Source organism: Hemicordylus capensis, chromosome 3 (assembly GCF_027244095.1).
Source record: "Hemicordylus capensis ecotype Gifberg chromosome 3, rHemCap1.1.pri, whole genome shotgun sequence".
Classification (NCBI taxonomy): domain Eukaryota; kingdom Metazoa; phylum Chordata; class Lepidosauria; order Squamata; family Cordylidae; genus Hemicordylus; species Hemicordylus capensis.
In genome coordinates this window covers 250,102,959-250,115,355 of record NC_069659.1, presented here as the reverse complement: position 1 = coordinate 250,115,355, position 12,397 = coordinate 250,102,959, and the positions used below count along the sequence as shown (strand labels likewise).

Sequence of the window (12,397 nt, the reverse complement as noted above, 5' to 3'; positions counted from 1 at the left end):
CTCTGGATCTGCCAAACAAATTCCTGTCAATGGTGAGTCAGAGGGCAGGCAGGTTCAAATGGGAGAAGGCCCAAAGGAATCCCCTAGGACAAAGGGTATACAAGTAGTCCTCCCCACTACAATCTGAAACATGGTTGGATTGAAGCTGCTGTGATAGAGTGCCCCCAAATCTACCCTCATGTGTAGTACAGAAGGGTGCCATGCTTGGTTGATTGTACTGAAAGCTTCTGCCAGGGCCAGTAGAATCAACATGGTTGCACTCTCACATCCTTACTGAAAATCATCCATCAGGGTGGCTAAGGCAGTATGCATCCTGTATCCAATCCATAAACCAGACTGAAATAGATCTAAATAATCATTGTCATTCAAAACTACTTGAAGTTGAAAGTCCACCCATTCCAAATGTTTGGACAAAAAAGGCAAAAACCCTGACCACCTCCTTCAATTGGGTGGGAGCTATATCATTCAAGGAATTGAATGCATCAGAAACCCATACTCCTAGCACTTTCCTGGCAGATTTCAGGTGCCAGGATGGGCAAGGGTCTTTATTACTTGTAGTAAGCCTCATCTCTTCAATAGTCTTCCCAAATCTTCAGGCACAACAAATGGAAAAGTATCCATAATAACATGACTCAGGTAGTGTATCAGCTACTTTTAATCCCTGATCATAAAATAAATGCTCCATAATAATGTTAGTTACTCTTGTTTGAAATGTATCAGCTTAAATTTGACTTCGATTATTGTGGATGACAAAAATGAGAGTACTTATGAATCCAGATTTGCATGATTGATTTTTTTGTTATTAATAAATTATTAAAGATACATTTTCATAATTTAGTATTCAAAATAATACAATGTACAAGAAAATAGCAATAAGAGTAATAATTCATTGACCAGGGGATCTTTTCTCCCTGGAACTTTGCTAACAGGATTTTGCAAACAGATATCAAAGGGGTTTTGTGTGGAGTTTAGCAGGGAAATGTGCTGGGAGGCACAGAAGAAGTTCCTGTTTATCACAGAGGAGACATTCAGCATGAGGAGAAGGTGAGTACTACTCCACTTTTGTAAGTTTCTTAGAAGACATAGCTTAAAATCATTACTTAGCTACAATTGCAGTTAAGACCTAGCTTTCAAGTAAACATGCTCTATATATTCTAAATAGCCAATTAAACCAGTTATGAAGGTAGAATGCCAGCAGGGTAGGAGGTGCTTCCCAGTGTGTTGAACAGAGTGCTGCATGTATAACTATCTGCCTGATGGGCAGAAGTCATGGGTTTGCGCTCAGTGCAAAGAGCTCCTGGATCTCAGGCAACAAGTTCATTCTATTGAAGCCAATGTGGTTGACTTGAAGAGGCTCAGGGAGGCGCAAAAGTATGTGGGTGAGACCCTCAAGGATGTGATAGAGGCATTCCACTCCAAGGCTCACAGCTCCTCTGCTGTTATGGAGCATGAAGATCTCAGGGAAGGAGGACATCAGTCTGAGAAAGAGGGGAATGCTCCCTTAAAAGGGATCCCTTCCTTGGGCAATGTGCCCATATCCTCTTGCACAGAAGATACTCTTCCAGGGGTTGGGGGCCTTCTAAAGTAAAGTGTGCTGTCAAGTCAATTTTGACTCCCCGGGCCCACAGAGCCCTGTGGTTTTCTTTGATATAATACAGGAGGGTTTACCATTGCCTCCTCCCATGCAGTATGAGATGTTGTCTTTCAGCATCTTCCTGTATCGCTGCTGCTCGATATAGTACCAGCGGGGATTCAAACCAGCAACCTTCTGCTTATTAGTCAAGCATTTCTGGGGGCCTTCTAGTAGTGGGTAATTCAGTAGTTGAGGGGATAGAGAGATGGTTTTGTGACCTGCATGTAGACCTCACAGTGATTTGCCTCCCTGATCTGAAGGTTGTATACATCCTTTGGTTGTATACAAATTTAGGCTGCTAGGTAGTATACTGAAGTTCAGGACCCCCAGGGCAGCATTTTCTGAAGTGCTACCAGTTCCACACGCAGGGCCAGTGAGACAGGTGTTGCTGAGGGGTCTCAATGCATGGATGATACAGTAGTGCCAAGAGGGAGGGAATTAGATTTGTTAGGCACTGGGATACATTTTGGGGCAAGCAAAGCCTGCACAAAAGTGTTAGGCTCCACTTGAACCAAGATGGAACCAGACTGCTGGTGCATAAAATCAAAAAGGTTGCAGAACAGCTGTTAAAATGACACCTGTGGGAGTAGAGAGAGTGGAACCAGGAGTAGAGCACCTGACAGCTGGTCGAAAAGGTCAAGTGACAGTAAGGGAGAGAGCACACACACCAATTCCAAATAAGAGATTTGGTGTATAGTTGTTTATATACTAATGCCAGAAGCCTCTTAGCCAAGATGGGTGAGCTGGAGTGCTTGGTTGCTAATGAAAACATAGTGATAGTGGGCATTACGGAAACCTGGTGGAATGGTGAGAACCAGTGGGATACAGTTATTCCTGGATACAAACTCTACAGAAAGGACAGAAAGGGGAGGGTTGAGAGCGGAGTAGCACTGTATATTAAAGAAGGGATAGAATCCAGCACGCTAGGAAACCTAGGAGGACTGGAGTCCTCCAGAGAATCATTGTGAATGACAATACAAGGACTGCAAAGAAATATGTTACTAGGGACTGTGCTATCGCCCTCCTGATCAGAATGCTGAGAGTGACCTGGAGTTGGAGAAGCAAATCAGAGAGTTGTCAAAGGGAGACAGAACTGTTATAATGGGTGACATCAATTACCCTCACATAGACTGGGCAAATTCACATTTGCCTATTGACACAGAGGCCAAATTTCTAGACATGCTAAATGACTGTACCTTGGAACCGTTGGCTGCAGAATCAACCAGAGAGAAGGCGACCTTGGATTTAATCCTGAGTGGTGACCAGGACCTGGTGTGAGATGTCTGAGTTGTCACACCATTGAGGAATAGTGACCATAGTGTAATCCAATTCAGCTTATATACCAGTTGAATGCTGCCAAGGAAGTCAAACACAAATGTGTTTGACTTCAGAAGGGGAAACTTCTTAAAAATGAGGGGACTGGTAAAAAGGAAGTTGAAAGGGCAAGTCAGGAGGGTCAAAACACTCCAGAAACATGGAACTGATTTAAAACCACAATAATAGAAGCTCAGTTGGAATGTATACCAAGAAGGAGGAAAGGCACCACCAAGTTCAGAAGGACACCAGCATGGCTAACAAGTAGAGTCAGGGAAGCTATGAAAGGGAAGAAGACTTCCTTCAGAAAATGGAAGTCCTGCCCAAATGAAGAGAACAGGAAGGGACATAAACTTTGGCCAAAGAAATGTAAGGAGACAATAAGGGATTCAAAGAGAGAGTTTGAGGAGCATATAGCTAGAAGTGTCAAGGGGAATAACATAAATTTCTTTAAATATATCAGAAGTAGAAAACCTGCCAGGGAGGCATTTGGACCCTTAGGTTATGAGGGTGTGAAAGGCATTATTGAGGATAAGCAGAGAAGCTGCTTGAGTTCTTTGCATTGGCCTTCATGGCAGAGGATACTGACCATATATCCATTCCGGAACTGAGCTTCTCAGGCTTGGAGACTGAAGAACTGGGTCAGTATGAGGTGAGGATGTTCTAAACTGTCTTGAAAAACTGAAAATTAATAAATTGCCAGGGCCAGATAGCATCCACCCAGGAGTTCTGAAGGAACTCAGATGTGAAATTGTTGATCTCCTAGCAAAAACATGTAACTTGTCCCTGCAATCAGGCTCTGTATCAGAGAACTGGAAAGCAGCTAGTGTAACTCCACATTTCATAAAGGGATCCAGAGCAAATCTGGGAAACTATAAGCCGGTTAGCTTAACTTCTGTGCCGGGTAAATTGATGGAAAGCATACTTAAGGACAAAATTGTTAAACATATAGAAGAACAGGCCTTGCTGAAGGACAACCAGCATGGCTTCTACAAGGGCAAGTCTTGCCTCACTAACCTTTTGGAGTTCTGTGAGACAACAGGTCCACAACAGGTATGTGGATAAAGGTGATCTTGTTGACATAATGGACTTCCCAAAAGCTTTTCACCATGCAAATGGCCAGCGTGTATGCTGCACTATGCACAACAGGGAACAGTGCTGAAGTCCTGCATGGCCGATTGAGGACCTGGAAAAACAGTGGGATGGGGACAAGCAGGTATGAAGCTCCTTGCCAGCTCCTTAAGGAAACCGCTCCCCACTCCATTGAGCCAGCTTGAGCGCCAGCGCCTGAGCCAGTTTGGTGCTTCCCAGAGGAGGTGCCAAATTGGCTCGTGCACATCCCTAGTGAGGGGGTAACAAAATAGCAAATGCAGTTCAATGTTAGTAAATATAAAGTTGTGCATATTGGGGCAAAAAAACCCCAACTTCGCATAACACAGATGGAGTCTGAGATGTCAGTGACTGACCAAAAGAGAGATCTTGCAATTGTGTTGGAGAGCTCATTGAAAGTGTTGACTTAGTGCACAGCAACTGTGAAAAAGACAAATTCCATGGTATTTCTTTAATTAGTTCATTTATTTAACATACTTTTATACTCACCAAAACTCATATCTCTGGGCGGTTTACAATAAAATAGTACAAATTAAAACAGAATTAAAACATTAAAACAAATTACAATTTAACACAATGTTAAAACTGTTAAAAACTACTAAAAACTGTAAAACTAATTAAAATTTTGGGTGAACAAATATGTCTTTACTGCCATTTTAAAAGTTGCCAGAGATGCTCAGGCTTTTATTTCCACAGGGAGCTTATTCCAAAGCCTCAGGGTAGGAGCGGAGAAGGCTTGTTCTTGAGTAGCCACCAGACGAGCCATTGAGAACTGTAGACAAACCTCTCCAGATGATTTCAAAGGGTGGTGGGGGTCATGTGGAAGATGACACTCTCTTAAATACCCAGGGATTAAGCTGTTTGGGGCTTTTTAGGTTATAACCAGCACTTTGTATTTTGCCTATCAGCAGCCCGTTTAGCTCTTTTAAGACAAGATTAATATGGTCTCTCCAAGATGACCCAGAGCCAACCTGGCTGCTGCATTCTGTACCAACTGCAGTTTCCAGACTATGTATGAAGGCAGCCCCACATGGAGTGCATTGCTGTAGTCACGTTTAGAGGTTACCAGAGTATGTACCACCATTCTGAGGTTGTTTATTTTGAGGAATGGATGCAGCTGGCATATCAGCCGAAGCTGATAGAAAGCACCTCTGCACATCACCTCAGCCTGGGGAATCAGGGAAATGTTAGGATCCAGAAGCACCCCCCTGCCCCAGACTGCATACCTGTTCTTTCTGGGGAAGTGTGACCCCATCCAGAACCATATGTAGTGCTGGGGATCATTCGGAAGGGGAATGAAAATAAAAATGCTAATATAACGCCCTTATACAAATCTAGAGTGTAGGCACATTTGGAGTATTGTGTACATTTCTGGTCACCGTATCTTAAGAAGGACATTGTAGAACTGATGCATTGTAGAAAAGATGCATAAGAGGGCAACCAAGATGATCAGGGGCCTGGAGTATCTTCCTTATGATGCAAGGCTACAGCATCTGGGGCTTTTTAGTTTGGACAAGAGGTGACTACGGGAAGACATGGATGCCTACCACCCAACCCCAAAAACAATTAGACACTTGTATGATTTTTTAATGAATTCTTTTTGGGGGGGGGGATTTCCATAGGGTATAATGGGACTTGAACCAGCCCATTATTCCCTATTGTGGAGCACCTATGGCTGCCAACTACCACCCAAACCCCGAAACAATTGGACTCTTGGACCTGGGCAAACCGGTTTTGTGCACATCCCTATCTCTTGCCTGTGGGCTTCTCAGAGGCATCTGGTGGGCCACTGTTTGAAACAGGATGTTGGACTGGATGGGCTTTCAGTGTGACCCAGCAGGGCTGTTCTTAAGTTATTACAACTGTTCGTTCAAATCATGCCTCCAATTTATGTCCACATCCAATACACAAATAAATAACCCTGATATCTACATACCCCAAACAATAATGAGGGAGAGGGAGAAAGAAAGAGAAAGAGAAGAGCTCTAAAGAGAAGAGCTCTAAAGAGAAAGAGAAGAGCTCTCTCACTACAATTAGAGAAGAGCTCTAATTGTAGTGAGAGAGTGTGCCAGTTTCCACATGAGACAAAATGCATATAATTCATAATAAATTCTTCCAAATTCCTTAGATTACTTCATCTCATCCTCTCTTAATTTTGTTTTCATGTGCTATAAGGATTGATTGATGAAGAGACTGTCTATATTCCCTTTCTATAGAGAAAAGGTTATCCTTCTCAAAGAAGCATGGCAGATAAGTCTGACACAATCTACCTTTAGTGATCCCATACTACCTTACATCCCACATACTATTTTCTTCCATATCTTTCTTTTCTTCATGGTTTTGTATTACCTTTTATGCCCTCCCCCAACCATTATCTGGGAGGAATACAACATCTTAATGTAAAGTTGATTAGAGCATTATCAAAGGCTAGAACATTTATCTATTTGAAAGGCAGGCTTGCTTAGCCATATCTCTTTCGGAGGTCATTGTAACGAAGGTTAATGCCGCTACTAAGACATTAAAATGCCATTAAATGAAGGTTCTATTTTAAAGAAAAGTTTAGAGAGGAAAGTATAGAATCAACAAATTGGAAAAAATGCATAAGCATGAAATATCAAGCAGAAGAATAAGAAGTGAAAGCACAAACCTTTGCTAAAAGCAAACAAAGAAATTGAGTAGAAGGGTTTACAATAGATGATGGAAACAAGGTTATTGAACGCCCTGTTATAACAGGGATTATGGCCATTCCAATTACTCCATTTTAATGTGACCAGTCCAATAAGCTAGTATTGGAAACTAATATTCTATCTCTGTTAATTCTTTTCAGTGGCTGACATGCTTAGTAGGATTTACTACGGGTTTCACTGGGAGGGAGCCCTGTTCAACTCCCCCAGTCATCTTGCACATGCGCTGTTGTGCATGAGTGGTAGTACTTCTGAGTGCTTCCTAAACTCCAGATGTGTAAGAGTGAAAATATTACTGAAGGCCAACAACATGTTTCTGCTCTTACACAGCACTTCTGGAGTTTCTGCTCTTACACAGCACTTCTGGAGTTCAGGTTTGGAAGTATTACTGCTCTTGTGCAACAGCACATGTACAAGAGGACTGGATCACTTATACATGGGTTCTTGATGCATCCCTGCAGACCCTACCAATTGACATGTTTTATTAATCAGGATATCAGCCAATAATAGAAAAAGTTGAGATCAGCATTGCTATAGAGATAATTTACTGATAATTTAAGGGGCCATCTTATCTATCTATCTATCTATCTATCTATCTATCTATCTATCTATCTATCTATCTATCTATCTATCAATCATATTTTTATACTGCCTGATATGTAAATCTCTAGGTGGTGTATAAATCCCAACATTAAAATCACAGGTTAAAATACATACAATACAATACAAAAATATAAAACAAATTATTAAAATTCTAATTAAAAGCTTGTGAGACAGGAAAGTTTTGAGGGTCTTCCTGAAAACTAACAGAGAAGGACATGCTCTTATTTCAGCAGGGAGCATATTCCAAAGCCCTGGAGCAGCCACAGAGAAAGCCTGGTCCTGAGTCGCCACCAGATGAACTGGTGGCAACTGTAACTGGACCTTTCCAGAAGATCGTAAAAGGTGGGAGGGTTCATGACAAAGGAGGTGCTCTCTTAAATAACCTGGTCCCAAGCCATTAACGGCTTCATAGGTAATAACTAGCACTTTGTATTTTACCCAGAAACATATCAGCAGCCAGTGCAGTTCTTTTAAAACCGGTGTTATATGGTCCCTTTGTGTTGTCCACCCAGAGACCAATCTGGCTGCTACATTCTGTACCAATTGTAGTTTCTGGACTACGTACAAAGGCAGCCTCCTTGAATTACATAATTGTGAAATATCCAGAAGCTTCATAAGTGCAGAAATTTTGTAGTCCAAAAAATGGTGGTTAGTGATTGTGGTATTTTTCGTTAAAATTCTATCTATCTATCTATCTATCTATCTATCTATCTATCTATCTATCTATCTATCTATCAATCAATCTATCATATTTTTACACCACCCAAACCTTATGTCTCTGGGTGATTTACAACAAGATTAAAAGTAAAACATTAATTAAAAACAAAAACAGAAAATTTAAAAGCAAGAAATTTAAAACATAATTTAAAAATTTAAAACAATATTCTAAAAACAACATTAAAACAATCAAAACAATATCAGTTAAAAGCTGAAGAATGAAGAAAGATGAAGAAATGCATCTTTAGAGACTTTTTTAAAGATGTCAGACTCGGGGAGGCTCTTATTTCACTAGGGAGCGCATTCCAAAGCCTCAGGGCAGCAACGGAGAAGGCCCATCCCTGAGTAGCCACCAGACGAGCTGGTGGCAAATGCAGACGGACCTCTCCTGATGATCTCAATGGGCAGTGGGGTTCATAAGGAAGAAGACGTTCTCTTAAAAACCCAGGGCCAAAGCTGTTTAGGGCTTTATAGGTTATGACCAACACCTTGTATTTTGCCCAGAAACATATCGGCAGCCAGTGTAACTCCTTCAGTATGGGAGTAATATGGTCTCTCCTAGATGACCCAGAGACCAGCCTGGCTGCTGCATTCTGGACCAACTGTAGTTTCCGGACTATGTACAAGGGCAGCCCCACATGGAGCACATTGCAGTAATCCAGTCTGGAGGTTACCAGCAGATGTGCCACTGTTTTGAGGTCGTCTAACTCAAGAAACGGACACAGCTGGCATATCAGCCGAAGCTGATAGAAGGCACTTCTGGCCGCTGTCTCAACCGGGGTCACGAAGGAGAGACTTGGATCCAGAAGCACCCCTAGACTGTGCACCTGTTCCTTCTGGGGAAGTGTGACCCCATCCAGAACAGGCAGATCAAAATTGTCTCCCGAGTTCCGACCCCACACAATGGGTACCTCCGTCTTAGCCGGATTCAGTCTCAGTTTGTTATCCCTCACCCAGCCCATTGCCGACTCCAGGAAGGCATTTAGGGAGTTTATGCCCTCTCCCGATAATGCTGACATGGAGAAATAGATTTGGGTGTCATCAGCATACTGATAGCACCCTGCACCATCTCCTGATGATCTCTCCCAGCGGTTTCATGTAGATGTTAAACAACATCGGAGACAATACGGAGCCCTGAGGGACACCATACAAAAGTTCAGATTTTGAAGAACAGCAGTCTCCAAGGGACACCATCTGGAACCTGCCTGAGAGGTAGAACATAGAAAGCTGCCTTGTACTAAGTCAGACTATAGGTCCACCTAGATCATTCTTTTTTAGACTGACTGGCAGCAGCTTTCCAGGATTTCAGACACGGACTTTTGCTGGAGATGCCAGGGACTGAATCTGAGATCTACATGCAAGCATGTGCCCTGTAGCTATAGCTCCCGAAATAAATGAAACTACAACCAGAAAACCCACAATTGGTGTTTGAAATAGGTTGTGCAAATGCACATTAAGAAGAAGTGGGAGAGTGTGTATATCTGAACTTTAAATATCAGGTTTTGCATCATATTTAGGAAGGCTGGAACTCGTTAAACATCTGAGCTGTTGAGGCTGCAGAAGCAGGAGAGGAAAACTAGCTTAGATAGGAATGTGACTGACTGACATCTTTGCTGAATAAAATATCACCCCAAAATATCACCTGTAGGGATTTGCATGGAATGAGATTTGTGTTCCATTCCAGTCTCAGAACAGAGTGCAAATCCTCTGAATATTCCATCAGAACAACTGGTCGAGTTGACCGAATGACCCTGTTTTGAGTCAGAATGTTTTGAGTGTTCCGGCCTGTGAGGGCAGCACTAGAGTGGGCGGCGAAGGGAGGTGGGAGGTACCTTTAGCCATACCTAGTTTGGTAATTGGGGGGTTTGGGGGGTTGGTCTGATATCAAGCAATCCCTACCTGTTGCCATTCCATATCCAGAATGCACTGCCTCAATAAAGCTCTTGCATTGTCATGGCCCATTGAAATTAGGAACTGCACAGAGAGTCCATATATCATGAGTTTTCTAATCTTTGACCAGTCCAAATTATATAAATACTGGAAATGAGAACTCTGAAGTGAAGCTCTGTGTGGTGCTAGGAGTCCTGCTTGCCAGAAGGCTGGAGGTATTCGCCCCTGTTGAGATGGCAACTGGATTTGTGGATGTCTGCCATTTAAGCAAGACAATGAAATCAGAATATACAGTGGCATGGACCTAGTTTTGTTTGGCAGAGAAAGCTCCTGCTGAGTACAAACCTCTCTCAATTACTGTTTTTAATTGTGCTTTGGCAATCTTTCATTTTAAATTAAGAACATATGCTATGGAAAAGTCAAAAGAATGTATCAAATGAATTGTTTTATGTAGCCAGCTTTTCCTTTTTGGAAAAGGTAAAGAAGATGGTTCTGGGAGAGTTCTAGCAGTTTCCCTTCTTGCATACCTTGAATTTTAATCCAGTAATAAAATATACACAAATACCTCTCTTTGAATTGGCAATAAATTGTTTTCAAATTCCAGAAAAACAATAGGTGTGCACTTGGGAGTAGGGGTGTGCACGGAACCGTGGAGCTGCGGTCCGGCACTGGGGTGGGGGGTTCCAACAAGAAATGGGGGGGCGTTACTCACCCCAGAGACAACCACACCGTAATTCACTGAGCAATCGGGCGGCAGGATATCTCCCTGCCGCCCGCTTCATTCCCCGCTCGGCGGCTCTGTCCTCATGTACTGTAAAGAATCGTCCTCCTTAAGCATTTAAACGCTTCAAAGCCCCGCTGGCGCTCGGCTGGCGGGCGCTCGGCTGGCGGCCGCCCCAAGAGGACCCCTGCCGCCCCCAAGAGGACCCCTGCCACCCCCATCCTTAAGAAATAACCTCCCATTGAAAGGGGACGGCAGGAGAGCTGCCTGCCGTCCCCTTCCGCTTTGCCGGTCTGGCTGCAAAGGGCTTCTAAGAAGCCTTTCGCGCACGCGCGCAAAGGGCTTCTTAGAAGCCATTTGCAGCCAGACCGGCAAAGCGGACGGTAGGGAGTTCTTCTCCCGCCGCCCGACTTAAAAATCGGGCGGCGGGAGAAGAACTCCTTGCCGTCCGCTTTGCCGGTCTGGCTGCAAAGGGCTTCTAAGAAGCCCTTTGCGCGCGTGCGCGAAAGGCTTCTTAGAAGCCCTTTGCAGCCAGACCGGCAAAGCGGAAGGGGACGGCAGGCAGCTCTCCTGCCGTCCCCTTTCAATGGGAGGTTATTTCTTAAGGATGGGGGTGGCAGGGGTCCTCTTGGGGGTGGCAGGGGTCCTCTTGGGGCGGCCGCCAGCCGAGCGCCCGCCAGCCGAGCGCCAGCGGGGCTTTGAAGCGTTTAAATGCTTAAGGAGGACGATTCTTTACAGTACATGAGGACGGAGCCGCCGAGCGGGGAATGAAGCGGGCGGCAGGGAGATATCCTGCCGCCCGATTGCTCAGTGAATTACGGTGTGGTTGTCTCTGGGGTGAGTAACGCCCCCCCATTTCTTGTTGGAACCCCCCACCCCATCCTCCCAAACCAAAACCACCCCGTGTCCGCACCGGTCTGGAGGCCTTTAGAATGGCCTCCGAACCGGTCCGTGCACATGACTACTTGGGAGCAGTCAAAGCCAATCAGAACGTTAGATTTTGTGCTGTGTTATAATAAACACTATACTTCCAAACTTCTGCATCATGTAACAGCTGCAGACATACTGTATTTTAACATGAAATACCCTGAAAATAGATCTGTATTGCTTGTAGATGCTTCCAGGCTTAAAAAAACACATTGAGGTCATTCTTACAATCTTAGCAGGGCTTGGTGGGAGGGGGAGGCAGGAGCTTACCTGCAAACCCCTCCCCATACACACACACACACACACACACACACACACACACACACACACACACACAATTGACAGCTGTCTCAGACTCCACTGTGTGCCCACACATGACAATGGAGTACCAAGCTGGAATGGGAAGAGGAAGTCCTCCTGCATTCCACAGGAGCAGTGGGACAGCTGTTCTCATTACTGCAGCCGGTCCATTCTGCTTGGCCACTACTTTGCCCCAGCTTGCTGCCAAAAATGGTGTCAGCCTGGGGAGGAAGCCCAGTTATTCAGTGGCAATTGCACACAAGATTGCCTGACAAGGTAGAATGAACCATCAGTTTGATCTACCTTGGTAAAAAGCTGGATAGCGAAGTTGGGCTCTGCAGGTCTGGAGCAGCTAAGATCAGTGGGCACCAGGCGCTCCAGACGACACAAGCAGCCTGGGGTAACCCAGGTATCTAGTGTGTGAATAGCCTCATGGAATTTTTGCAGTTCCTAATCCTTTGAAAGAACAAGTTGCTAAATCAAGAGCTAAATAAAACA

General features: G+C 44.1%; 1 protein-coding gene across 3 annotated transcripts in view; it reads left to right on the top strand.

The window, feature by feature from the left end:
- ADGRA1 (adhesion G protein-coupled receptor A1) overlaps positions 1–12,397 on the top strand; it is a 676,883-nt gene that overhangs the window by 151,854 nt on the left and 512,632 nt on the right. Inside the window, exon 1 of one of the 3 annotated variants that reach the window (XM_053309872.1) lies at positions 981–1,044. The exons of the other annotated variants lie outside the window; for them this stretch is intronic. Coding sequence (XP_053165847.1) covers positions 1,034–1,044 — 11 coding nt within the window. The 5' untranslated portion in view covers positions 981–1,033. Of the gene's footprint in view, positions 1–980; positions 1,045–12,397 lie in introns of those variants that run through there. 3 annotated transcript variants of the gene reach the window in all.